Source organism: Bubalus bubalis, chromosome 4 (assembly GCF_019923935.1).
Source record: "Bubalus bubalis isolate 160015118507 breed Murrah chromosome 4, NDDB_SH_1, whole genome shotgun sequence".
Taxonomy (NCBI): domain Eukaryota; kingdom Metazoa; phylum Chordata; class Mammalia; order Artiodactyla; family Bovidae; genus Bubalus; species Bubalus bubalis.
In genome coordinates this window covers 6,809,335-6,836,026 of record NC_059160.1, presented here as the reverse complement: position 1 = coordinate 6,836,026, position 26,692 = coordinate 6,809,335, and the positions used below count along the sequence as shown (strand labels likewise).

Genomic DNA, 26,692 nt, shown 5'->3' with positions numbered 1-26,692 from the left:
AACTCTAATTCTCTTGTGTTTATAGTCTCCAGGTTCAGCAATAACACATTTACAGAGGCAAAGTCAAAGCAATACAAAGCAGGTTTCCCAAGAAAATACATCCACTCACCACGATTTAAGTTAAAACCAGTCTTCATCCCCACCCCCTTCTAGAATATTAAAGTATATAAAAGGCTGGGTTTAACCATTTTTCTCCTGCTCTTGAACTGTATATTGTTACGTTAACATGTATTCTTCATAACTCCACTTAAGAGAAAGTCAATACTGGCCTCACTAATGAAGTTTCTTTGGTTTAACCAGACTTTGGTTTTTTCCTGAAACATAGTTTGCATTTTTTCTACCCACAGGTACATATAGTCCATTAAAATAATTCTAATCAGAGGCTTTCTTTGATATCTGGAGAAGAAAGCTGTAACTCTGTCGAGAACATTATATAGTTTGTCTAAGGGGAGTCTCCACATGGTAGGAAGAAAAGGGATGTGTGCCCTTTAAGAAGTTAGAAAGGAGGTTTGAGGCAGTAATTAGCACCTTTGCTCTGAACTGCAGCTGAGAACCTGAGAAAGGCCAGCCCAGCGGGAGGAGGAGCACTTGGCAGCCCAGTGAGAAGAAAGACGGGCTTTTCTCTAAGTGCACAGATAAATGCTTATACACAGAGTTTAAAAGAAGACTACATACTAGCTTATTTTTTACCCCTTGCTCAAAGAGTGGATTGGCTCACAAGGAGAAATGACTGCTTTCTGAATCTAAAAAGGCATCTTTTAAAAGAAATTACCTGTTAGGAAAGTGACTCCCACTCCTTTCCAAGGTTCCTCCAACCCAGGAGTTGGGTCTATGCATCTAGAGAGGTGCTCGTGTTTACCTGTTGTATCATTTCAGCGGCAGGAAAGATGGCTTCCTTTAACAACATCTCAAACCTGCCCAGCTTATCCTGGAACTTCTATCTCCGAAGACCTTCCAGACTCTGGGAGATCTTCCCCCTTATTCACGGCCTCTCTCCCTACTTGCATTTGTTTTATCCCTTCTTGACCAGATCTGTCTCTACCTCGTCCATCCCCGAGTCCCCAATAGAACAACGGAGTTCTTTCTGCAAGTCCAGATCTTGCCAGGCAAGGCCACCCTATTCCTGGAAGCAGCAGGTTCTTCAAGCGGAGGGCAGCTTGAACAAGCACAGAAGGCATGGGCACTTGTACACAGGGACACAGTGCCAGCAGAAAGGAATTTTAAAAATGGGGTCATCTTGGCGTATTTAAGCACATTGCTGCTGCTACTGCTAAGTCGCTTCAGTTGTGTCCGACTCTGCGCGACCCCATAGACGGCAGCCCACCAGGCTCCCCCGTCCCTGGGATTCTCCAAGCAAGAACACTGGAGTGGGTTGCCATTTCCTTCTCCAATGCATGAAAGTGAAAAGTGAAAGTGAAGTCGCTCAGTCATGTCTGACTCTTAGCGACCCCATGGACTGCAGCCTACCAGGCTCCTCCAACCATGGGATTTTCCAGGCGAGAGTACTGGAGTGGGGTGCCATTTAAGCACATTAAGCCGGTGTAATCATCCACAGGGTCACTGGTCTCCACATCCAAGAGCCAGATCCCACCAACCCTCTGAGTGAGCTGCACGGGGCCACTTAGTGAGACAGGGCCTATTCTTCCCAGAAACCTTGCACTTGAAGGGAAAACTTGGTCCAAACCTAGCACGGAAACTTTGCGACCGAGTTAGTCGACCAGCTTACGATCGAGCTTTAGTCAACTAGCTAAACACTGAGTTTTCAGGGTTGATTCCAGTCTGCCGCCTGCCCTGGCATCACCACCACCCAGAAAGACTGAACGTGCAGCAGCCCAGTGTTTCTTCCACCCAAGGAAGTCCAACAGCTATTGGCTAAATCCACCTTCATGGATGTGGACACTTTACTTCTTCAAGAGCAGGAAGATACTCAGCAAGAAGCCACTGGTCACTTCAGCAGATGGAAGAAATGGGAACTTAGAAATTATATGTCCAGGGTCACAATTAGTTAAATTCAACAACTACCTTTGCCACTGCCATTTTGCCATTTTTTAATGTCAAGTGACTGCTGGACATATTTTATCCCTACAACAATCTGACAAGGTAGCCCAGTTTCTACCTCCACTTCACAGGTTAAGAAATGAGGCTGGCAATGGGATTTGCTGTATGGCTCAGGAAACTCAAACAGTGGCTGTGTGTCAACCTAGTGGGCTGGGATGGGGAGGGAGACAGGAGGGAGGTTCAAAAGGGTAGGGATATACGTATACCTATGGCTGATTCATGTTGAGGTTTGACAGAAAACAGCAAAATTCTGTAAAGCAATTATCCTTCAATTAAAAAATAAATAAATTTTTAAAAATGAAATGATGGGAGAAAAAGACTAGAAGAATAATTAGGCTGGGATAGGCTAAAGTGACTTGTATTCTGTTATAATTTTCCAAGAACTCAATCCTTATCAATATTTGGATGAAGGAAAAAATGAGATCTACAAAATTCTGTAACCATTAATGCTCCCCAACAATCTCTTTCCGTGTTTTCAGAGGCATCAGTGGGGTAAATCCGAGAGCCTCTTCCATTCTCCACTGGTCCCTGTTCTCGGGGCAGCCTGTGAAGTGATGTGATGAACAGCGATGCGATGAAACATGGTTCCACCACATATACGGGTTTTCTTCCATGAGTGAGATTACAAAAAGACAAGAGAAAATGGGGCTTCGCAATTCCCAAGTCAAAGTAAGGAGCTAAAGGCAACAACTGGTATTTGCTGCCTGTGTGTATGTGTCTCTCTCTCTGTGTGCGTTTCTGGATCATTTCCTGGGCTTCTGAGAGTTAAATGGGAAGGCTGTGAATGGAGTGTCTTCCAGAACTGAGCGATGAGATCTTGTTGGCATATTCACCTTAAAAGGAACTCTCTTTTTTCCAAAGTGGGGGTGGGGTGGAGGAATTCCCCTGCTGGAGAGGCAGTGCCCGGAGGGGAGGGGCTTTCCTGAGGAAGGGGTCTGCGGCGCTGCAGGGCCTTGCCTGCCAGGAGGCAGCAGCAACTCACAGGGACGCCACCGGCAACCACACTGTGGCTTTGGTCCCGTTCCTCAGGGCTGCCTTTTCAAGGCATTAATATATTTTGATTCCTTCCAGAGAGAGCTCTATCAAGAAACAAGCAAAGAGAACCATCTGGCAATTATCCTATTCCGTACCTTAATCAGTTTAAAGCAATTTTTGAATGAAAAAACGAAGTCACTCTCAAGTAAACCAAGGACCTACATCTGACACCCGTCTGAACCAAGATTTAAACTTCTTAGACTATTTTCCAAGTCTGGAACCACCTGGCATCTCCACGGAGCCAGTCACAGGGAATATGCCTGACAATTGCTAAATGAACATACATTTTCCTAAAACTCTTCCACTAGCTGCTTAGTGAAACAGAGAAGAAATTAAATGCCTTCAAAGTTGATGTCACAGGAGAAAAGGTAACCCTCCTACACTGTCTGAGGGAATGTGAACTGGGGCTGCCACTTTGGAGAACAGGATGGAGGCTCCTTAAAAAACTAAAAACAGAGCGACTATATGATTCAGCAATCCCATCCCTGGGCACATACTCAGAGAAGACCGCAACTCGGAAAGATACACGCACCCCAATGTTGACAGCAGCGCGATTTACAACAGCCAAGACACGGAGACAACCAAAGTGTCCATCAACAGAGGAATGGATGGAGAAGATGTCACACACACACACACACGGAGACAACCAAAGTGTCTACAACAAGACGCCACACACACACACACACACACACACACACACACACGGAGACAACCAAAGTGTCCATCAACAGATGAATGGATGGAGAAGACGACACACACACACACACACTCACACACACAGTGGAATATTACTCAGCCACAAAAAGAACAAAGTAATGCCATTTGCGGCAACACTGATGGACCTAGAGACTGTCATACTGACTGAAGTAAGTCAGAGAAAGACAGGTATCGTGTGATATCGCTTATAAGAAGAATCTAAAAAGGTACAAGTAAACTTCTCTACAAAACAGAAACAGTTACAGACGCAGGAAAGAAACTCGTGGTTACCAGGGGTGAGCCAGGGAGATACACCAGAGATGGGGTTCGACATACACGCACTGCTATACATAAAACAGATAACTAATGGGGACCTACTGTGTGGCAGAGGGAATTCTATTCAGTGTTCTGTAATGACCTATATGGGAAAAGACTCTAAAAAAGGGACTATATACACACACGTATGTGTGTAACGGATTCACTTGGCTGTACACCTGGAACTAACACAATGTCGTAAATCAACTATACCCCAAACGACAGAAAGGCTGGCATCGCTGCAGTCACTGCCCTCAGAATGCACCACTTCAGACTCCAAGTCTGCTACTCTGCGGGCCCTGGCTCAGGCATCTGCTCTGTGGCAGCTCCTTACTTCCGTTCCCGCGAGCGCATTACTTCACAGCAGTGTGCTGTGGATATATTCACATCTCGTGTCAGCTGTAAGCATATACAGACTGCCTGGCTTCCTGGGAATTTTCTCTTCAGGCTGACTTCTACCCAATAAGCTTAATGACAGGAACACATCTTTACTAAAATGACGCGGGGCGACACCTCCTAGGACTGACATCAGCCCACAGTACTTGTTTTGTCTAAAAACCACAACTCAAAAGCCTCTAGGAATAGTCTGGAACCCACCAAGGAAGCTACCTGATCTCCAGCGAAGTTAATTTCACCCCAACAGCCCTCGGTCATCTTCCTATTTATAGTTGAGAAAACCATCTAAGAGCCTTCCTAATGCCTCACTCAGGTGGCGCTCCTGAAGAAAGGGCTTTCACACATCTGACATTTCCAGGTAACCAAAGTTATTCAGACTGGGGAAAAGATGCACAGAAAAAAGGCACCACCCTGAGGAGAAACTTTAAAGTTCTAAATTAATGATCATCAGGCATAAAGCTTTAAAGCAGGAAACAGCCATACCACCAATACAAGAAATAAAATTAAAAAGAATAAATTTAAAAATTTTAAATATCCAATGTCATGAGACTGTAGTGAAACATACACTCACATGGATGAGCAGTTTGGTATGATCCTCTTCAGTTAGACCACAAGATGATGCCTATCAAAAACCATAAAATGGCCACTTTTTGATTCAGTAGTGGACATCTTAAAAATTTCCCCTAAATAAACCTCTATGAATAGAAATGTATACTCATCTGTTTGCATAACAGAGGAGCCTGGCACGCTGCAGCACATGGGGTCACAAAGAGACAGACAGGACTCAGCGACTGAAGAATACAGACAGTAAACTAACCAGAAACCTCAATGTCCAACAAGAACACTTGCAGAAATTACAGCACATTAAAACAACAAACAGTAACACTGCTATTATTTACCTTTATGTAGATAAGTAACACCTTTATAAATGGTATTTCATACGTGCACAACAGGGGAGTAAGGCTGGGAACTTCGACCCCAGGGACCCTGCCAGGTGCCTCCTCCAGGCCCCGAGGCCAGTCTGCCCGGTTCTCTCTCCGGCTGCCCTCCTCCATGTCTCCTGTGAGTGCAGCTGCCTCAGACCCTCAAAAGGCAAGTGTCCGTCCGTGGACAGAGCCTCGGAGCCCAACAGACCATCTGGTAAGGTGCATGCACTCTGTCTAGTCTCAATTCAATACAGAAGGCTTAAGCTACATCCTGGAACCCTGAGAATACGGGTGCCTCCATGCACCACAGAGCCTTTTTCAGACCCATCTATCAGCCAGCCCTTTCTCACCGTAACTATATGCAATTCGGTATTCCACTGTGCTGTCCATTATGTCAGTATCTCGGAAAAAATTATTCAAAAACCAAAACCAGCAAATTTCCCCTTCTGCCCCATCCCATCCCTCCGCAATCATATCTTAGGCAATGATTACAATGATAAGCTTAATTTCTTTCTTTGACTCCTTTTCAGGGTTCGCTACATGAGATTTTTAAAAAATGACACAGATCTCATGATTTCCTATTTCCCCTCCACTTTCTTGCAACTTAGATTTAAAAGTTTCCTAGTTTTCATATTAATTCAAAAAGCTAAATACAATCAACAAGTCTTTATTAAAGAGGCCTAGAGTGCTGACTCCTGTGAACTGCTTTCGTACCAGTATCTTCGGTCTGCATCAGACCGCCCTTCTCTTTCTCAGCCTCTCTGTGGTTGCTGCCCTGCTCACACTCACACGCCCACTGAGGTCACTGTCTCTTACCTGCCAGGCTAGTCAGTTTCTAGATGCTATGAACTTTAAATTCTAAAACGTTGTTAGCATATGCCCACTCCTTTGATTCCTTCACCACCCCTTCTTCAGCCCTTACCATCTCCTGTATAAATTAAAGCCACAGCCTCTCACCTGGTCAGCTTGCTCATCTCTCCCCATGTCCTTCCTGAATCTCTTTCATACAACACACACCTGATCATATGACACACGCTTAGAAACTGTCAGTGGTTTTGCGTTGCCCATAAATTAAAGGCTACGACAGAGGCCTCTGCCATCCATATACAAGACACATATTAACTATTTTTGGTGGGAGACGGAGTGTGGCTGTCCCAAATCATTCCATGAATTATTTTGCATCTCTGTTTATAGGGCTGACCTGTCAAAAATGCTTATTCAAAGAACCTTATTACTAGGTAGACTCTTTACGTGGCCTTAGGTAATCACTATCAACATTGACCAACTCACAAGAATATTAATGCTTTTACTTAGTGTGCAGGCAGATTTTATTCTCTTCCTTCTGTTCCTCTCCTTTGAGGAGTCTAACTCCTGAGGGTGTTCATGTGGGCTAAAGCTATTTCATGAGACAGTAATTAATACTGCACCTTACATACCAGAATCCTTGCTCCCCTCAAACGAGAGCCTCCCACAAGAGTAATAAAAATGAGGAGAAACTGTTTGTTTTATGTGCGGGGCCACTTTGCTATCCAGGAGGATATGTTCTGGACACTGCCGGGACGAACCACCAATTGTGCTAGGATGAAACGATACAAACCAGCACTGAGTGAGTTCACAACGGGAATACATCTCCGCCAAAACAACACGCGAGAATGCCGCTCGAGGGCAGACCCCAGCCCACGGCACAGGCCGAGCCCTTCTCCAGGCACTCTCCAAAGAGCACCTTGTTTCACGCTCAAACTGATTTACGGCAGGTGCCGTCTGCTTCCATATTTCACAGGTGAGGAAAGTCAAGTACAGAGGTCAGTGGCTTGAGCAAGTGACCAGCTAGGAAATTCCCCAGAAGCAACGTGATTCCAGGGCTGACCTAGCCCCCTCCACACAGCCCTCAACACACACGCGCACGCATGGTGGCTGAGCCACATGGCGAAGGCAGGAAGGGGAGGAGGGTCTTTGGGGGCAACCAGTAAGCTGACTGGATTTTCCCTTCTCAGACTTCTTTCCAATACATGGGAAGATGGGAAGAAACTGGCCTGCACCTGTGACCTTCAGGGTCCTGTGAAACTGGCCTTGGCGTGGGGAGGGCAGGGCTGGGGGCGCGGACGCCGCACCTCCGTCGTGCAGGAGTTGTGTGGGGCACCGCACCGCTTTCTGCAGGAAGCACACAGGCCTCCCTGAGGCCAGGAGCCCCTGCATGTGCTTCTGTTTGCACCCCAGCCCTGGGGCCGGGCCGAGAGCCCCTCACCTGCGAGGGACAGAGGTCCTCAGCTCACCCTAACGTCAGACTCTTGGTTTTCTAACATGGACTCGGACACGTGCTGAACTGAAATGAATACTTAACTTTTATGTGCTATTTGATCCTGTGAGCTCTTTAACATTAACAATATACCTAGTTTAACCTCTCAGGGATGAATTATTCGGCCTAATATACAGTGACCTGTCAATATTATTTATGGTCCTTTAGCATTTTCAAAGAATAGTCTGAGCCTTATAAGTTTTATTTAAAAATCAGGGGTAAAACTTCTCTCATCATCCCTCCACCCCTAAAAGAAATAAAGAACCAGACTGTAGGAAAACTCTTCCAATGTGTAAGGTAATATAAGCAATAAGATTAAAAACTTCCAAGTTTCACAGGAGAGTCCCTAGAATTCAGAAAAGCCAAATTCTGAAAGAAAATTAACCCTTTCTCTGGAGGTTTGGTCTCAAGGCCATTATGTAGGAATAGAAAAATAGAAATCTATCACACGGATAAAATGTTAAGAAGAATAGGAAATAAGATAATTACACAACCTTCCGCTGCGTGATAACATGGCCACAGAGAGATGAACAAACCTTGGTGCCTTAATGTTACCACGGACAGGCTGTGCCAGCTGTGGGGGCTGGGGGCTGGGGGTGGTGGTGTGTGAGGAAGACAGAAGAGGAGGAGGAGGACAGAGAATAATGCAGGGATGAGGGGGACGGAGAGCAGCGTGCGGGGCAGGGCAGGGGCAACGGCAGGCACAGTCATAGGGGAGGCAGGAGGCTGGAGCCGAGGGTAGAGGCCAGGAGTCAAAGGACGGCTCAGGAGGCCCCGCGCTGGTGGCTGCGCCCTTGCGAGGCTGCTGGCTTACGGAGCACACAGATGGGATTCAGGGAGAATGCGGGAGAATGTCTTTATTTTAGGGATAACAGGAGAAAGTAACCAACCCGTTTTTGACATTTTAACATGCAGTCACTTGTTCAAGGTAATCAATGCATTAGTACTTTTACACTTGTCAAATTATGTTTTTTGTCACAGTTTAAAGTAAATTAAGGGGGATGTTAGCCTGTTAGATGTAAGAGGGCAATTGTTACTGCCCCTTATTTACTTACAGACACTCAGAAATGTAAAGAGAGCGAAAGCCGTTTGTACAGGAATGTTCTATAGCTTTCAGCTGTTTTCAGGTTAGACAGGCTTACAGGGAGAGGAACTAGTGTGTTTTGAAGACTTTGTATTATTTTGTGAAAATATCACACTTGTCAAAACACCTGATAAATACCCGGGCCAAAATGGGTCTTTAGTCAAATACACGTGGCCTCATCTCACATGGCGGGACTGAGGACACGCCGAGCAGACCGGAGCTGAAGGTGCTGCTGAACCTGAGGGGAAACTGGGCCCAAAGTGACCCGACAGACTGAAACAGCGTCCATCAGACTAAAAAAAGGAAGTCAAGTCAGTGTCACTTTAATTTGTTCTCAAGCACATTACGGAGCAAAAAAGCTAGACAAATAAAACTGAAAAGGATCTCGCAGTCATAGTGGAACATCAGTTCCAAGAGCCAAGAAGCATAACTTTTTAAAACAGTTAAAAACCAACACATCACTGGGGACAGCACTTCCTAGGCATGTGTCACTGAAGCCAAGCCAGCCTGCATTCTGAGCGTAACGGACTGTGTCTTCTCTCCCCCTATCTCACTGGGAGGCTTGTGAAATAACACAGACGTGCAGCGTATTGAAAACCTAAATTCCATATACCAAGCTAGCTCTCTGTTCTAAAAGAGGGATGGAAAATACAGAATGGGGTCAAGGGAAGAGAAATGTAATATTCTTAAAGGGCACTGGTAGAGTGAGTGAGTACAATACAAGAAGATAAAGCGGCAGTATGAGATTTATTTAAGAGATTGGTCATGAAAGTAATATAACGTTCAACATGTCAATTACATCTCAATTTTAAAAAACAAAAGTAGGCCAACTGTTATGAAACCTGTTACTAAAGACGACAGCGGAACCTGCAGTCCTGATGGCACCACCATGGAACCTCCAGGTCTAAGTTCGGGTCTCTACTGTAAAGAGAAGTGTAGGGTCAAAAAAACCTGTTTTCGTGCCTTTTACCTTTAAGTGAAACATCCCAACTGAGACAATTAAGGCTGCAATTAATATTTTAAAAATAAAAAACTACTTTCAATGTTCTCTACCTAATGTGCTGCATGTTATTTAAACCATATGAGGGATGGGTTAAAGAAAGAGACTGCTTTCTTACATTCAGTGTATTTGTTTCAATTATAATGTTCCAGATTTTATTTTGGGATCAAAGCTGACAAGTAGAAGACTAAACTGTTCCTTTCGGAAGACAGGATTCCTGACTAGGAGTTTCTCACTCCTGAAGATGGAGGGGCTGTGATTTAGGGTGGTCGCATCACTGTAGGGTAATCTCGACCTTCTGTGAACTAGGCTTGAATTGAGACAGAGGATCTAGTGATCTGCTGAGAAGGATTTAGCCTGCTGATTTAGGATTCAGGCCATCACTGGACAGGAACACACACCAAAAACTAACAACAAACCAGCCCACCAAATACTATAAGCTTCAGAGGAAAGCTGGCCATCAACTGGGCAAGATGATGATTAAGAGGTCACGAAAAGCAAAGGAGAAAAGGAAAGATATAAGCATCTAAATGCAGAGTTCCAAAGAATAGCAAGAAGAGATAAGAAAGCCTTCTTCAGCGATCAATGCAAAGAAATGGAGGAAAACAATAGAATGGGAAAGACGAGAGATCTCTTCAAGAAAATTAGAGATACCAAGGGAACATTTCATGCAAAGATGGGCTCAATAAAGGATAGAAATGGTATGGACCTAACAGAAGCAGAAGATATTAAGAAGAGATGGCAAGAATACACAGAAGAACTGTACAAAAAAGATCTTCATGACCAAGAAAATCACGATTCACATAGTCAAAGGCTTTGGCATAGTCAATAAAGCAGAAATAGATGTTTTTCTGGAACTCTCTTGCCTTTTCCATGATCCAGTGGATGTTGGCAATTTGATCTCTGGTTCCTCTGCCTTTTCTAAAACCAGCTTGAACATCAGGAAGTTCACGGTTCACATATTGCTGAAGCCTGGCTTGGAGAATTTTGAGCATTAAGAGATGGGAATACCAGACCACCTGACCTGCCTCTTGAGAAATCTGTATGCAGGTCAGGAAGCAACAGTTAGAACTGGACATGGAACAACAGACTGGTTCCAAATAGGAAAAGGAGTACGTCAAGGCTGTATATTGTCACCCTGCTTATTTAACTTCTATGCAGAGTACATCATGAGAAATGCTGGGCTGGATGAAGCACAAGCTGGAATCAAGATTGCCGGGAGAAATCTCAATAACCTCAGATATGCAGATGACACCACCCTTATGGCAGAAAGCGAAGAGGAACTATAAAGCCTCTTGATGAAAGTGAAAGAGGAGAATGAAAAAGTTGGCTTAAAGCTCAACATTCAGAAAACGAAGATCATGGCATTCAGTCCCATCACTTCATGGGAAATAGATGGGGAAACAGTGGAAACAGGGTCAGACTTTATTTTTTGTGGGCTCCAAAATCACTGCAGATGGTGACTGCAGCCATGAAATTAAAAGATGCTTATTCCTTGGAAGGAAAGTTATGACCAACCTAGATAGCATATTCAAAACCAGAGACATTACTTTGCCAACAAAGGTTCGTCTAGTCAAGGCTATGGTTTTTCCTGTGGTCACGTATGGATGTGAGAGTTGGACTGTGAAGGAGGCTGAGGGCCGAAGAATTGATGCTTTTCAACTGTGGTGTTGGAGAAGACTCTTGAGAGTCCCTTGGACTGCAAGGAGATCCAACCAGTCCATTCTGAAGGAGATCAGCCCTGGGATTTCTTTGGAAGGAATGATGCTAAAGCTGAAACTCCAGTACTTTGGCCACCTCATGCGAAGAGTTGACTCATTGGAAAAGACTCTGATGCTGGGAGGGATTGGGGGCAGGAGGAGAAGGGGACGCCAGAGGATGAGATGGCTGGATGGCATCACTGACTCGATGGACATGAGTCTGGGTGAACTCCGGGAGTTGGTGATGGACAGGGAGGCCTGGCGTGCTGCGATTCATGGGGTCGCAAAGTGTTAGACATGACTGAGCGACTGAACTGAACTGAACTGAGCTCTCAGAACCAACTAAAGAATTTTGTACTGACTTGGCCAAAAAATTTGTTACAAGAAAACCCATAAGAACTTTCTGGCAACCCAATACTTAAGGTTCTTAAACGTTACGTCCCTTCAGGACTGTCACAAATGCCACTGTGGGGGAGTTCCCTGGTGTCCCAGTGGTTAGGATTCTGGGCTTTCACTGCCAGGACCCAGGTTCAACCCCTGGGCAGGGAACTGAGATCCTGTAAGCCAAGCAGTGTGATCAGAAAAAAAAAAAAAAGCTGCATGTCTAGGAAGCAAATCTACTTCAAACTCGGCGTTTGGGAGTGACACTGATGGTGGAGAGGGGAAGGGGAGGAAAATTCCTGCAAGGAAGTAAAGGGATATGGCAAAGGTCTAAGAGGGGAAGGCGAGACCCTTGTGAGGCAGAATTAGAATGTTCTCATCTAAAATATATGTAAATTTCACACTGATTACATCCTTGACTATAGTTTACAAGTACTTCCTTTCTCTCAGACACTGTTATAAATTCTGGGGATAATGCAGTGATTAAACAGAGCTTTGTGGGGAAGACGTAGTGGGGAGGGAGAGGACAGTATAAAGTGTCCAAGAATACTATGATCTTGGCTGATAAAACACTTACTACGTATGACTGAAAGTCATCAGTACCTGTGTCAAGTATGTTTTAAATATAAATCAACACAAAAATCTCTCATCTGACTATACATCACAGACTAAACAAACATGTACACATCTGTTTCCTTTCCACACACACAAAAAAAGGAATAAACTTATCAATGGAATAGACAAATTAATGAGGACATGAAGAAAGGGCAGGGAAACAACACACAGGAGATGTCCAAATTCTAAAAACCAGAACCAGAACAGACAGAACAAGCGCTTCAGCTGACGGAAAGCAAGCAGAAAACGCGTGCAGGAGGGGAGCCGCTGAAAGCCAGTCGCCTCGCGGCCTGGAGCCTGGGAACTGCAACACTCAGAAAGTGGGGGTGTGAGACAGGGCTGGAAATCAGAGCATTCGCTCCAAGTTTTTATGAGGAACTAGGTCCCTGGCACCCCACTCCAGTACTCTTGCCTGGAAAATCCCATGGACGGAGGAGCCTGGTAGGCTGCAGTCCATGGGGTCGCTAACAGTCAGACATGACTGAGCGACTTCCCTTTCACTTTTCACTTTCATGCATTGGAGGAGGAAATGGCAACCCGCTCCAGTATTCTTGCCTGGAGAATCCCAGGGATGGGGGAGCCTGGTGGGCTGCCGTCTATGGGGTCGCACAGAGTTGGACACGACTGAAGGAACTTAGCAGCAGCAGCAGCAGGTCCCTTACTTACCCCAATTTAACCAGGTAACTGTCCCCTCAGAGAAATAGTCAGAGAAGAAAAAAGTTGTTGAAAATATCAGAAATGAAGATAAATAAGGGTTGATCAGATGAAGAAAGCATGGAGAAATCAGAACAAAAGGAGCTAGAACACAGAACGAGAAAGAGAAGACAAAGCTGGAAGGTTAAGCCAGGAGGTACATTCCTAATTAATAGGAATTCCAGCAGAAGGAGAGAATAGAGAAAACAGGAAGTTATCAAAGAAGTAACACCTGACAATCTTCCTGATCTAACAGCTATGAGTTACAGATGGCAAGATCTCATAGCAGCCACCCACCCAGTACATGAAAAGGCCAACAAAGGCCTATCGTTTGAGATTTCAGAACTCTAGGGAAATGAGAAGATCCTCAGGCTTTCAGAGGAGAAAGACTCAAGGCAAAATTAAGCCCTGAACATGAGAGCAGTTCCAGTCAACTGTAACCTCCTCTAGGGACCAGAGAACAGGTCAGGAAGCACGATTCTAAGACAGTGAGAGGCAACTAGACTCTATACCCAAGCAACCTTCTGTTAAACAAGAAGATGGAAAAAAGACATCCGGATTCACACAATCTCAACATACTGCCTCCCAGGCATCCTTTTTCTCATGAAAATGCTAAAGCATGATGCACACCATTAAATGTGGCCCAGATCAAGTACGGTGAAGACATGGGTAAGAAAACAGCATTCAACAGAGGAAAGAAGTAGATGATGACGACGATGAAGAATGCCCCAGAAAAACAGACCTGAAGAACAAAAACCCCCTTGGAAAGTCTGCATTGGAAACGTGTGGTCCAAGAAAATAAAAAGCAAATAAAAACATGAATGAGTAATTCTAGGGAAGTAAAAAGTTTTAAAAGAAAGAAGTTATAACCACAGTATTAATTTCATCAATATTACAGAGACAGATGTTGAAAAATGAAAGAAAAGATCCACAGATAATTCAAACAGCAGTAAAAGCTTATTTTGTTCAGAAACAGAGGAAACTGGCAGAGGACAGGTTTGAGAAGGGGTAAAGCACTGACGTTTGTTTTAATGAGCCGGAGGAGACTAATATGACCCTGCATAACCTGTGAACACAAATTACTGATAAAAATGAAAGCTAAACAAATGTCTAAATTACTTCATTTTCTGTCCATCATTTGGGTCTAGGGGCTTTATTATTATTGATGTACTTACTGTATAAGTTACAGGTATACAACACAGTGACTCATAGTTTTTAAAGGTTACACTCCTTTCAGAGTTATTACAAAGCACCAGCTGTATTCCCTGTGCTGTCCATTAGTCTTGGGGCTTTACTGTGGAGGAATTACCGTGCAATTTGTAAGAATAAGAAGTACGGCTGAAACAAATGAAGGTGGAAGAAAAAGAACCCAAAGGAAGTAACCGAGAGCCGCGGCGGGGGGGATTTCTCATACTCACCATCTCTCTGGCTATTTCCAGCGCTTCCTGCAGGCCATAGAGCCGGCCACAGACCAGGTAGATTCCATTGGCCCAGAGAATACAACCCTCGTGGACCCAAAATTCATTGCTGTCGAGAGGTAGTTCAGGGATTTGTAACTCCAACTCGGGGCCACCTTCTGAAGTGGTGGGCACGGAGGGCTTTGAGTCCAAAACAGTCTTTTCGCTGCTGCCCTCGGTGGTGGCTTTTTTACAAGGGAGCCCCCTGGACAGGGACCGGGGGCCTCCGGCACAGTCTTCCGAGCGGTGTCGCCGCTTAAACCTGGGGTGAGCGGCCAGGCTCCTCTGCTCCTTCTGCTGCTGCTGCTCTTCCTCCTCCTCAGTGTCCGTCTTGGAGCCGTTCGAAGCACTTTTGTGCCGGACCTTCACCTTGCTCTGCGTTTCCGCAGCCCTCTTGGGAGGTGGATTCTTGGGGAGAGTGGCTGCATAATCTTGGGGGTAAAAGGGTCCAAAGAGGTCGCCCATGTTCCGGTAACTGGCCCACTTGCCGCACAGACAGCAAACCAGGTGCCCCATCACAGAAGACTCTGTCACCACGGGGCCCTGCAGCACGAAGGACGAGGCTGGGAGAACCTTGCTCTCGGTGCTGCTGGGCGGAGGCGTCAGGGACCGCTGGCCCTTCCGCCCCCTCACCAATTTGGTCTGCTCCTCCTCCTCGGCATTGATGATTGTACACACGGCTCCAAGTTCACACTTATTCACTACGTGGATATAAGGGAAAAAAGACTTGTTCTTGGCATCGGTTTTATCCAGGGGCTGGGTGGCGTACTTCAGCTTGATCTCCGGTTCTTGGGGTTCTACGATGGGAACGGCCTGTTTGGTTTTCCGCTTCCTGGGCTGCGCCCCAGGCTTCCTTCGCTCCCTCCGCTGCCTCTGCTTTTTTGGCTTTGGCTCTCCATCGGCAGAACCCTCTGGTATCTGAGGGGGTTGAGGGGGTGGCGGCGGGGGCTGCTGTTGTTTCTTCTGCTTATTCACGCTACCAATGGGTCTCCCTTTTTTCTTTCCTGAGGGGAAGTAACCCTTCGGGGGGAAGCCCTCCTGTTTGGGGGAAATCGTCACAGCATCGCTCTCTTTCTCTTCAGCCTTGGGGTTTGCCTCGGGAGCCAATGTGCCCACAGGAGGTACACTCTTTGAGTCAGGAAAGATTAAAGGTGCTGTCCCGCCCAGGGACCCATCTGGTCTCCCTTGGTTACTCCCAGGCTTCTGTGAGGTTGCGGATGCCATGGCACCAGGGGGCTCCTTCCCAGCGGCGACCGTGTCAGGGTGCGTCTCCGTCTTCACCTTGTCATCCCCACCACCGCGCCACTCCTCCGAAGACCGGGCCAGAGGCTTTTCTCCGCTCAGCTCCTGGCTTGTGGGACAGGCCAGCTCAGCTATCACCTCGCCTTTTCTCTTCTCCAGCTCAGCGTCTGGAACAGCACCGCTCCCACCTTCCGGAGGGCCGCTTTTCAAAGACAGGATGTCGTCAAGAGTAACCGTGTCTCCCCCGGCCTCTGCGCTGTTCGAGGACGCACTCCTCCTAATGTTTGGGGATGTGATCTTCTGGACGATAGCTTCCAGTTTCAACCCCCGGCCTTTCCTCGGGGGCAGGATTTTGGTCTTAGCAGGACTTGTAAGGGTGACCGCAGGGCAGTTCCTACTATCTGGACTTGGAAGGTCCTTGGAGGACTCCCTCTTAGGGATGGACTTGATCTCCTGACTGTGAGAGAGATGGGCATAGGAATTGTACGCTTTGTCAGTGCCTTCTTTTGATGGGTGAAGGAGGCGCCCTTTATCTTCAGTGTTACTGTTCTTCACGTCCTGTGACTGTCTCTTACTGGGAATGGGAGAGATAAAAGAACGGACACGCCTCCTCATGATTAAGGGGTTTTGAGAAGAATGATCCTCTTGACCTGGAAGTCTCAGCATAACGTTACTCGGTTTGGATGACTGCGTAGACTCTGCGAGCCCGTGTCCGTCGGTCTCGTGGGGTGGTCCATACCTTTTCTGATTGGACATTCCTGGGGGGCCGCTGCTTTTGGCTGGAGAAGTCTGCCGAGAGAGATCCCAACAAGATTCTTGCTGTAACTTCTGGGAGCTGTGCTTCAGTTCAATGCCTTTGTTAGAAAGACCATCACTAGACATGAGGCAGCGCCCACCGTCCTGACCGCTGGGGTCGTGGTACGTCCCCATCGGTGGGCCATACATCATGCCATCTTTGTCATTCTTCAGGGGGCTCCGGACTCGGTCGAGAAACTGCTGCTGCCGTGGACTCTTTCGGGGTCCCTCCTGCCTGTGCTGAGCCGCAGCGATCACTCCCTGAGCAGAACTGCCACCCCAGTCCTTATATTCCTCTTGCTGCTGTTGGTACATCTGTCTCTTGTAATGGAGCTGGGAATTCAAACCTGCACTGGGGTCCCCATAAGCATGAGCACGCGTGTTTGTGTGATAAGCAGAGGCCAGGCTTTCCGAATTGGCAGAAAAGGGAGCGTGCAAAGAACTCCTGTTGGCCCTCTCGGAGAAGGTCATGTGTGGGCTCATGTGATGAGGGTCGCCCCCTGGGCCTCTGCTCCTCCCAGGGGACATCTTCAACTTTTCTGAAAAGTCATGATACTGAGAAGGGGACCGACCCCTCATGCCCTCCCGACCACCAACTCTGCCGGGGACTCGCCGCATTGGTGTGGGTCTGCTGTCCTGCGGGCCGTAGTCTGAGATGGAATCGTGGGTCGCCGCTCCGGGGCTGGCGTTGCCTCGGTAAGACTCGTGCTTGATGCTAGCAGGGTGGCAGTGGTCTCCCGATTTCTTGTTGTTGAAACTAGCTTGGGACTTGGACTGTTCAAAGTCTTCCTCTTTTATCTGCCCACTCTGGGATTTCAGCTTTGTTTCCATGGACACCAGCCCACCTGGAAGAATGACCGACTGACTTAAACTGGGATTGAGACGCTCATTCCTCCCAAGTCTGGTATCAGCGCCCATGTGTCCTAGCGAGTGAGCCCCCGGGTCTCTGACAATCTGTCTTAGTGGAGAAATGTCACAGATGACTGATCTTCTCTCAGAGAGGGAACCCCCGGGCTCATGGGCTGATGATGGAGGCTCTATTTCAAACTTTCTGGGAATTGGGTAGTCGGCCAAATTGATCTGTTTCATCTCAGGAGCTGTGCCACTTGACTTTCTTTCCCAGGGGCCCCAGTGGGGGTTTTCTAACAGGGACCCAATGCTTTTGTTCAGAAGGCCCCTGCTAGCTAACTCATTGGTCTGACTCACTAAGACATTAGGCCTTGTGGCTCCTTCGAGGCTGCCAGCCATGGCCTGGTGCTCCTGAGAACTCCGGGAGTACCTCCTGTCGGGGTGGTGGTGGTAACCCTGAAGCACCTCCTGCAGGAGGCTGGGGAACTTTTCATTTCTACCCTTTCGCTCCCCGTGGCTGGTGAAGTCCGCTTTATCTTGTCCTGTAGGATACTGAGCAAAGCTGCTAATGTTTCTCGGCACAGCTGACCCAAAACTGTCTTTGTAACTATAGCGCAGGCTTCCGGGAGATTTGCTGGGCTCAGTCCTGCCTGTGAAACCAGAGCCCCCTGCGGGGTGCCCACTCTGGCCATTCCCTTCCCCATTGTGGTTGGAGTTACTGTCTCCACTCTTGTTTCCTTTACTGCCTCCTCCCGGAGGCTCTGGCTGTGGAAGTGATGCGTGGCTGGTTTCCTTTGCCCCCCCGGTGCTGGGTGGCCTCTGTGTGGCTGCAGGATCCTCTTCCTGGGAGCCTTTGTCCTGCCCACCAGGCTTTTCCACCCGGCCTGCCATAGCTTCCCGGGAGACAATCACCCCGACTGTCTTCTCGTTGACTTTTGGGTTGCCCTCAGATGACAGTGGTGTGTCCTTGGCACCCGGCGAGGCGGTCTCTTCTCGGGCTGCAGGACTGGTGCTGAGTCGGGGGGCTTCGTTCTGAGCACCCTGTGCTGGTGAGGAGCCTGCCTTTTCCGAGGCCCCGCCCTTGTAGGTGGTGTCCGAGCTCGTGCTCTGGCCACTCAGCTGCCTCACCCTCTCGCCTTGGTCCTCAGAACTGCTGGAGCAGCCTCCATCCAGCGACTCCGCCATCGGGGACTTCAGTTGCTCTTCGGCCTGTGAGGAGCCTTCTGAGTTTGGGCAGCTGTCTGTTTTCTTGGATGACGAGGAAGGCCTCTTGGAGGTCTTCTTCTGAGGGGTCAGGGCGTCAGAAAGTAGCATGTGCTGAACCGTATTAGGAAGGTTGGCCACCTGCGTACTCAGGGCACTCAAACTACTCAAGCCGGGATCAGTCAGCCGCTTTTCAGGCACCCCTTCCAGCCCAAACCCTTTGAAGCCCGCAGCGTGAGAGTTGGGACTGGGCATCATCGACGGGGTTGGGCTGAGCTGAGGCATTAACTGCAGGATTCTGTTTCTGGAGCCCATTGGCACATTGCCTTGCCCACACTGGAGGTTCTCCCCACTCTGCGTGAGAGGAGACGGGGTAGAGCTACAGCTTGGAGACTGAACCACGGAGGCAGCTGGGGAAGGGTTAGAGATGGGGCTGAAGTTCTGGTGAAACTGCATGGGGGACCTCACGGGAACCTCGGGCTGGCTGTACTGCCCGACCTGGCTTTGCAGGGGCAGCTTGGTGGCAGCGTTGGAATACTGCATCACGTGCTGAGGGGGGTGCTGCTGCTGCTGCTGCTGCTGCTGTTGCTGCTGCTGCTGCTGCTGCCCCTGCTGGGTCCCTGGTGGAATCTTGGCCTGTTCGAAATTCTTCATAGATTGAGGCTGATAGCTGTAATTGGATTGTGTTCCATAAGCCTGTGCGTTGGAGCCCACGTTATGCCCTTCGTACTGTGATCCGGCGTTCACACTGTAACTGCCGTCATAGCTCTGCCCAGACTGGCTGAAACGCTGTGGTGATGGGAAGGAGGAGGAGGCGGCGGTGGCAGAAGACTGGTAGTGCTGGCCGAACTGCCCCACTCTCAGCTGGTAGCCGGCAGCCGAGGCCGGCAGAGCTGAGGGCCGCTGCATGGGCTGCAGGTGCGAGGCGCCGGACGCCGGCTGGCTGGCGGCCTGCGGCAGGGGCTGGTGGGACTGGTAGAGCTGCTGCCGCAGCTGCTGCACTTGCTGCTGCTGCTGCTGCTGCTGGCTGGAAGGCTGCTGCTGGTACTGAGCGCTCCCCGGAGAGAACGGCCCCGTGTAATCCTGCGAGTAATGAGACACGCTGCCAAGGGCAGAGTGCTGTGCTTGAAACTGGCCCACGTGACCCTCACTGCCATACTGATTGCCAAAGCTGCTCCCCTGGGGGGGTCCGTAGCTCTGCACCGGCCCGGAAGGCCTTCGCGGAGGAGGCTGCGGGGTTCCTGTGGCCACAGGGTCCTTGTTGCCTGCCATGTAGTAAAAGTCTCCAGCCTCCTTCCTGAAGCCCTGGTAGCCCTGATGGCCGGAGGTCTCGCTGGCCATCGCGGCCGCCGCCGCCGCCGCTGCTCGTCGTCCACCACCGCTGCTGCCGCCGCTGCCGCCACTGCCACCACCAGCACCCCCAAAATTCTGGAACATCTGGGCCTGGCGAGGGCTAAACTCCTCTATCCGGGATGAGCCGTGCACCTCCTGGGGGTAGCTCTGCTGGTTCCCGTGGTAACTGCTTTGCTCCCGGAAGGACTGCATACTGCTCAGCAGCGCAGCAGCAGGCCAGCAGCCCTCCTGGAACCAGAAGGAGAAAAGAGAAGCATTAGACACACATCTCCCCAGGACAAACAAAGCCAAGTTTAGAGACGGAGAGGACACGGAAATTCAGATGCCCAGGTGAAGTTAATTATATCTTCTTTATTTCTTATCTGGGCTTCCCTTATGGCTCAGCCTGGTAAACAATCTGCCTGCAATGTGGGAGACCTGGGTTCAATCCCTGGGTTGGGAAGATCCCCTGGAGAAGGGAAAGGCTACCCACTCCAGTATTCTGGCCTGGAGAATTCCATGGACCGTATAGTTCATGGGGTTGCAAAGAGTCTGACACTACTGAGTGACTTTCACTTTCCTATTTCTTATCCTATCCGTTTCTAAAGACGCAAATACACAGAGAAATGGCCATAAGTGTGAGGCCAAAGTCTGTGGTAGTAGGAAAAGAAAACACTCTGGGTAAACACAAACTACAGTACACTTCACTACAGTAAAGACCTCACTCTTAAACAAAGGAGCCCCATTCAACTGGGTTAAAATATGGGGCTATATTATTATTGTCAATAAAATATCCAGCTATTTTAGAATAAGTCTTCCGGTTATGGTGGGGGAGAGGTGAGAAAAAAACACATTCATTTAGTTTGTTCCATATGTTATTAGACTGATCACTGAACATCACGTAAGAGCCTCACATAATGACGAGGCAGTCACTCCCCTGGCCTACTCCCTCCCCAACTTAAAACAGAAGTCAGCTTCGTATATCCTAATGCATGATCTTGAAGGTTTACTATAACTACCAACAACCTGTGATGCTGGGTGACCCCAGGACACTCAACTCTTATCACCGCATGGGTGCCTTACTGCTTCAGCCAGACATAAAATCTTAGGGGGTTAACCTCTTCTTGACACTTAAATATGTCCAAGACCCGCCCCCACCCCCCTACCCCGTGCCCCCATCCTCAATTCCCATGCAAATGGACTAGGCAGCATCAGCCAAGTTTCAGTGATGATTCTTCTAGATTTTTCTGGAGGTGTGCAAGAAGTTTTAGCATCTCTGACCCCCATGTGGTTTCTGACTCGCCAATACAGTGTTCACAAAGTTACTATGGCCATTCCTATGAAGGAGGGGATTCAAACAAGTCACACAGGAGGGCAGCAAAAGATACAGAGGAAAATTAGACTCCACCGAGCTTAGGACCTAGACTCTTCCCAAAGTCATCTGCCTCGGTCAACGCTGCATTGCCTTAGTCAATGTAATTCTCATGTAATGTAATAGTCTTACACAATTAATCAAGAGCTGATTTTATTTTGCCTTTCACCTGGGCCTGTCTCCTTCTCAGAGTCAGAGATGAAGAAGACAAGGCCAAACTGCTCCAAAGGATTTTAAAATAGATTATTCAAAACAGAAATTACAAAACACACATGGGTAGGTTAAGACAAAGTTTTCCTACAAAGTTTTCCTACCTTTTAAATTCCCTCTCAGGGGAGCTGAAAAAGGAGTTGCCAGCAGGAAAGGCCGTGGTGCTTTTTAAAGGTTAAGTCGATTCCTCATGTCCAAGCCCTGCAGTAGCTCCCCATCGCATCCCAAGTGGAGCTGGCCTGGGAGGGCTGCCGCCACCTCATAACCTCTCTGACCTCCTCCTCTGCCACTCTCTGCTCTAGTTCTGTTGTCGTCTCCTTGCTTCTGGGACAGGCCACCAGCCTTTCCACACGGAAACTTATTAGCTCTTCCTCCAGGCACCGGCTGGCCCCTTTACTTCCTCCCCAGCCTCTGGACAAACATTCCCTAACCGGTTTGGCCTTCCCCTGGCCAGCCTATTAAAGAACAGCTCCCTCCACACGCTCACCTGGGCCTTCCTGATTCCCATGCTAGTTTCCTAGCATGTTCATTCCCAACAACACAGACACACAGCCCCCACCCCAACAGCACGCAAACTTCCAAGGGCAGAGACGTGGCGCCTTGCTGTGGTCCTCCTGTCATGAAAGCAGTACGGAGCACACGGCAGGCGTTCTGTAAGCCTTGGAGAACCAGGCTACAGCTCCCGTACAGTGGCGGCAGAGGGGCACTGACTATGAGAGGAGGGCAGGGAGGGAAGGCAGAATATGACGGGTCTAAAGCTAGATGACGCTTAAGACTCTGCCTGTAAAATTCTCCAGTTCCAGGGGGAAAACCCAACTCAAGTCCACATGAGGGCTGTGAGGAGACTGCAGAAAGCGAACAGGGATCAGAGCTGAAGATGATCAGGTAACTCCAAACTCTGAAAAGCTTGAGCCACTTCTTCCTGAAATATCTTAAGTCTAAACAGCTAGACAAGAGTCTACTACTTGGATATTAAGTTTGATGATATGATCACATGACCCAAAGTCACCCTTAAACGTTCAAGTACAAATAATCTCAGCATCTAAAGGAAACCGCTTCTCAGCCTCCTAGACTGCTATTCTCTGTGTTGCAGCGGATCTGCTGGGCACCAGGTAACTCGTACTGGAGGGTCTGCTGCAGTGCCTGACACTGTACCAGCACTTTACAAGCACCAACTCATCGAATCCTCACAAAACCAGTATCCTCATCTTCCAGGAGAGGAAACTGAAGCCCAGAGTTCACAAGGCTGGCCGGGCAGTCTGCCCTTCAGGCCATGTTCTCAGCACCTCAGACCAGAGGACGGAAGATGAGGTCAGTGGCAACTGTGCTGTCCAGTCACAGGCCGGCCTGGAGAGTGGGGGCCTCCACCGTCTCTGCTTCCCTCTCATAGGAGATAAGCCACCTGGGTAGGGGTTAAGATGATCAGGATCGCTTCTGTCCACACAGGTTATCCTTCCTGTTTGTGGTGTTCTTCTACCCTGGCTCTCAGAGTGATAATAAAAGGCAGCTGAAAGGCTGTGGACAGAGGAGCTGGCCAGCTACAGTCCATGGGGTCACAAGAGAGACACAACTGTCTGAGTATGCATGGCTTAAACCGAACAAGAAGACTAAATCTGGCAGTTTAATGGAAAGCTTCCTTGAGACATAATCTCTCCATAAATAAATACCTTACATGTAGTTTAATTAATCGTTCTGCAAATAAAATCAGGCTTCTGAAAACTGAATATATAAACAATGTTTCCACTTGCTCCAAATTTTTCCTAAATAAGCACTGCTAGAAAGCAAAGAACCCTTAGCATCAGCACTCCCCACCCCTGGCTGCCAGGCTCCTTGGAAAATCCCATCTCCAGAGAGGGAGACAGGTGTGCGTGCGGTTCCTTCAGAGGTCTGCTCTTGGCCTTACTTGGAGGTCTCCTGTCCTGTATAACGATGTCATCCTCCCTACTATTATAATTGTGGTTTCTGGACTAGATGAAGGGGAAAAAAATCACTCCCCAGTGTACTAGCGATTGAAAATGTAAACCCAGAATATTTTAGTTTCAGCATTAGCATTCAAATAAGCTACTAATCGCTAGTGATAAATGCAGAGACGCAAGAGATACGGGTTCAACGCCTGGGTCGGGAAGATCCCCTGGAGAAGGAAATGGCAACCCACTCCAGTACTCTTGCCTGGAGAATCCCATCGACAGAGGAGCCTGGCAGGCTACAGTCCGTGGCATTGCAAAGAGTTGGACACAACTGAAGTGACTTAGCAGGCAGTGGGCAGGCAGGCAAGCTGCTAACACATTGATCCAATACCGTCCCACCATTTAAAAGAAGCAAAGCCGTCAGCGTAATCAGTTTTACCGCATCGTGATTAACAGTGATAAACATCTGAATTTCCTCGTTTGAATGAGTATACATGTGGTAAAGAAAATGAGATCCTTTAAAAGGAAGCAAGCCACACAACTGAAAAGTTTACTAATGCTACCTCCCTCCCCAATTCTCCCCTTTCCTGGTTTTCTCCCCTTTTCCTAACCTCCTGAATGGTTTCAGGAGGGCTAAGGAGGCGCACTGGTGAGGTCCAGAATTAAGCCTTTTTTGTTTCAGGGGCCATGACCCAGAGTCCACGTGAGACCTCAGGACAAGCACTGCTTCCTGCCTGCACCCACACTCCCCACCCTGCCTGCACCAGCGACCTTGCTGTCTGGTAGAAAACCGACACTAATCTTCTCTGTCTTCCTTCCTGTGTCCAACACTGTCCCACTCCCCAAACCATTCTCTTCTCCACAGTTTTCCAAACTCTCTTCAGATAGTTTCCTTGAGGGATCTTTTCAAGTACCTGCTTCCTCTTTTATTTCGGGTTAACCCTTGATTTTCTGCTCATATCCTTCCTTGCCTTGAAAAAAATGTTTTAACCCCAAGATGTTAACAACACATAAGGCTCTTGTCTGGTGGATTATTCTGCTTTCTCTCCAACCTTACTCCTCACCCACCTCCATCCTACTCTGTTCTGGGAGGGTCACCCACAGGGACTCAGGAGGCTGCACTGCCCCTCTGGCTTCTGGTCCAGTTGTCTGGGAAGAGGCAGGAAGAGGTGAGAGGAGGAATTTACCGTCCTGGTGCCCCCACTACAGTGGCTGAGATCCCTCCTCTCCAGCCTCCAGAACAGCTTCCTCCTCCCGCCTTCCAGGCGCAGGGGTAGCAACCCTTCTGCTGCCAGCCCAGGAGACGCCGCTTTCTCCACTGGTGTCCCCAGTCCCTGCTTGCCCTTGGTAAACAGTCCCAGTCTGCACTGTGGACAACTCAGCAGCACTGTGAACACCCTCTTTCTAAGTTCTCTGCAGATCAGAAGCTGGAAGCTACCTTTCCAGAACCCTTTTCCAGCATAATCCAGACTAGAGTTTACAAAGAGAAGCACAAGAAAGATTTGAAAGGCAGAAGAAAACGCGAGGTTTTACACTCCCAGAGGTGGTTGCAGTAGACACGGATTCATGGCAGCTTCCCCATGAGCTCCTGAGAACCACTCACTGGGGGGCTTCAGTTTGAATGGCCAGGAGAGGCTTCCCTGACCATCCCAATTGTGGTTCTCCCAACAGCCGGGCAGATCCTAGTTCCTCTATCACAACTCTTCATATCTGGAACAGAAGCTTCCGGATGCCTGAAGGAAACAAACGCTCCTGAAATTATTCAGTTTCTGCGTGCCATCTGTTTCCTACCAGGACTCCGACTAGTACTGCTCCTCTCTCAATCCTAGGATTTCAGAGTAACATATTTTTTTATTTGGGGAGCGAGAGACTTCTATTTCATGCAATATACCACAAGGTCTAAAAGTCCTCCCATAACAAAACACCTAGAAACGTCAGACACAATGCACAGCCAAGCTGTAAGGAAGAAAGAAATGCCCAGGATTCTAAACTGTTGGAACCCTGACCACGAGGGATGGGTTGGGTCAGGTCTACAGGACTTATTAATTGCCATGAACATGGTAATGATTTTAATGATCACACAGAGACAGCAGACAAGGCCTCCAGCCCTCTTTTGGTGGTGGTGCTGGTGAAACAGAACAGTCCCTTTTGCACATAAAGACTCTAGACAGTGTCACTTGTGGATGGATTAATCTCTATAAAGATGACAAGATACATTTTTAGGCAGTCACCAACTCATTCTCAACGACAAAAATGTTCTTTCCTCAACTGACCCAACTTCCTATTCCCAAGGAGAACCGCGAACATCTCTTAGATACTCTAAGGAAGATGCCCTAGAGTGACCCCAAACTCATTTTTTGCTTGAACTCTCTGTAATTAAAGTGTTATCTAATCCTGCAACTTCTCCGCCACCTGTGTTTGCCCTTTACCTCTCCAGCCTTGTCACTGCCGTTTTCATCTTTCTTGGGCTAGAATAACATCTCTCTTCCCCAGGACCAATCTCTTGGAACAGCTTTTCTTCACCAGCTGTTTGGGTAGCACTGCCTCTCCACATGCCTGTGGCCCTCCAGCATCTTCCCCTGCCAGTTTCTGCTCCTCTCTGCCCTTTTAAACAGACCTGCTCAGATCCCTCTGTGCTGTCGCCCTGCCCTCACCTTGAGGCCATCTCTGAAACATCCCTAGGTCCACAGTTCCTTCCTGCTAAGTCAGGTCACATGGTTCCCAGAAAGAGTGCTGGAAATGTGACCTTTCCCACAAGTCTTCCTTAAAGCAGGTCATCTGTTGGCTTTTCTCTGTTAATAAAACAAACGGTGATGTGCATTTGCCTTTGTGCTTAGTCGCTCAGTCGTGTCCGACTCTGCGACCCTATGGACTGTAGCCCACCAGGCTCCTCTGTCTGTGGCGATTCTCCAGGCAAGAATGTTGCCTGGAGTGGGCTGCCATGCCCCCTCCAGGGATCGTCCCAACCCAGGGATCAAACCCAGGTCTCCTGCATCACAGGCAGATTCTTTACCATTTGAGCCACCAGGGAAGCCCTTTAACCATATGGGAAGGATTTGCCTTTAACCACTATCTAAGGTATATGCTATTGATGATAATATCTACCATTTATTCTGTGTGTGAGGTGCTG

At 48.3% G+C, this 26,692-nt stretch overlaps 1 protein-coding gene across 6 annotated transcripts in view; it reads right to left on the bottom strand.

Annotated features, from left to right (window-relative positions):
* TCF20 (transcription factor 20) overlaps window positions 1-26,692 on the bottom strand; it is a 94,317-nt gene that overhangs the window by 29,976 nt on the left and 37,649 nt on the right. For 2 of the 6 annotated variants that reach the window (XM_044942475.1, XM_044942476.1), the window contains exons 1-2: window positions 21,760-23,793; window positions 14,614-20,322 (exon numbers count right to left, since the gene is read on the bottom strand). In XM_044942475.1, the coding sequence (XP_044798410.1) occupies window positions 14,614-20,286 (5,673 nt within the window). In that variant the 5' untranslated portion in view covers window positions 20,287-20,322; window positions 21,760-23,793. Of the gene's footprint in view, window positions 1-2,769; window positions 9,728-14,613; window positions 20,323-21,759; window positions 23,795-26,692 lie in introns of those variants that run through there. The other 4 variants (XM_044942479.1, XM_044942477.1, XM_044942478.1 and 1 more) reach the window with 3 other exon arrangements.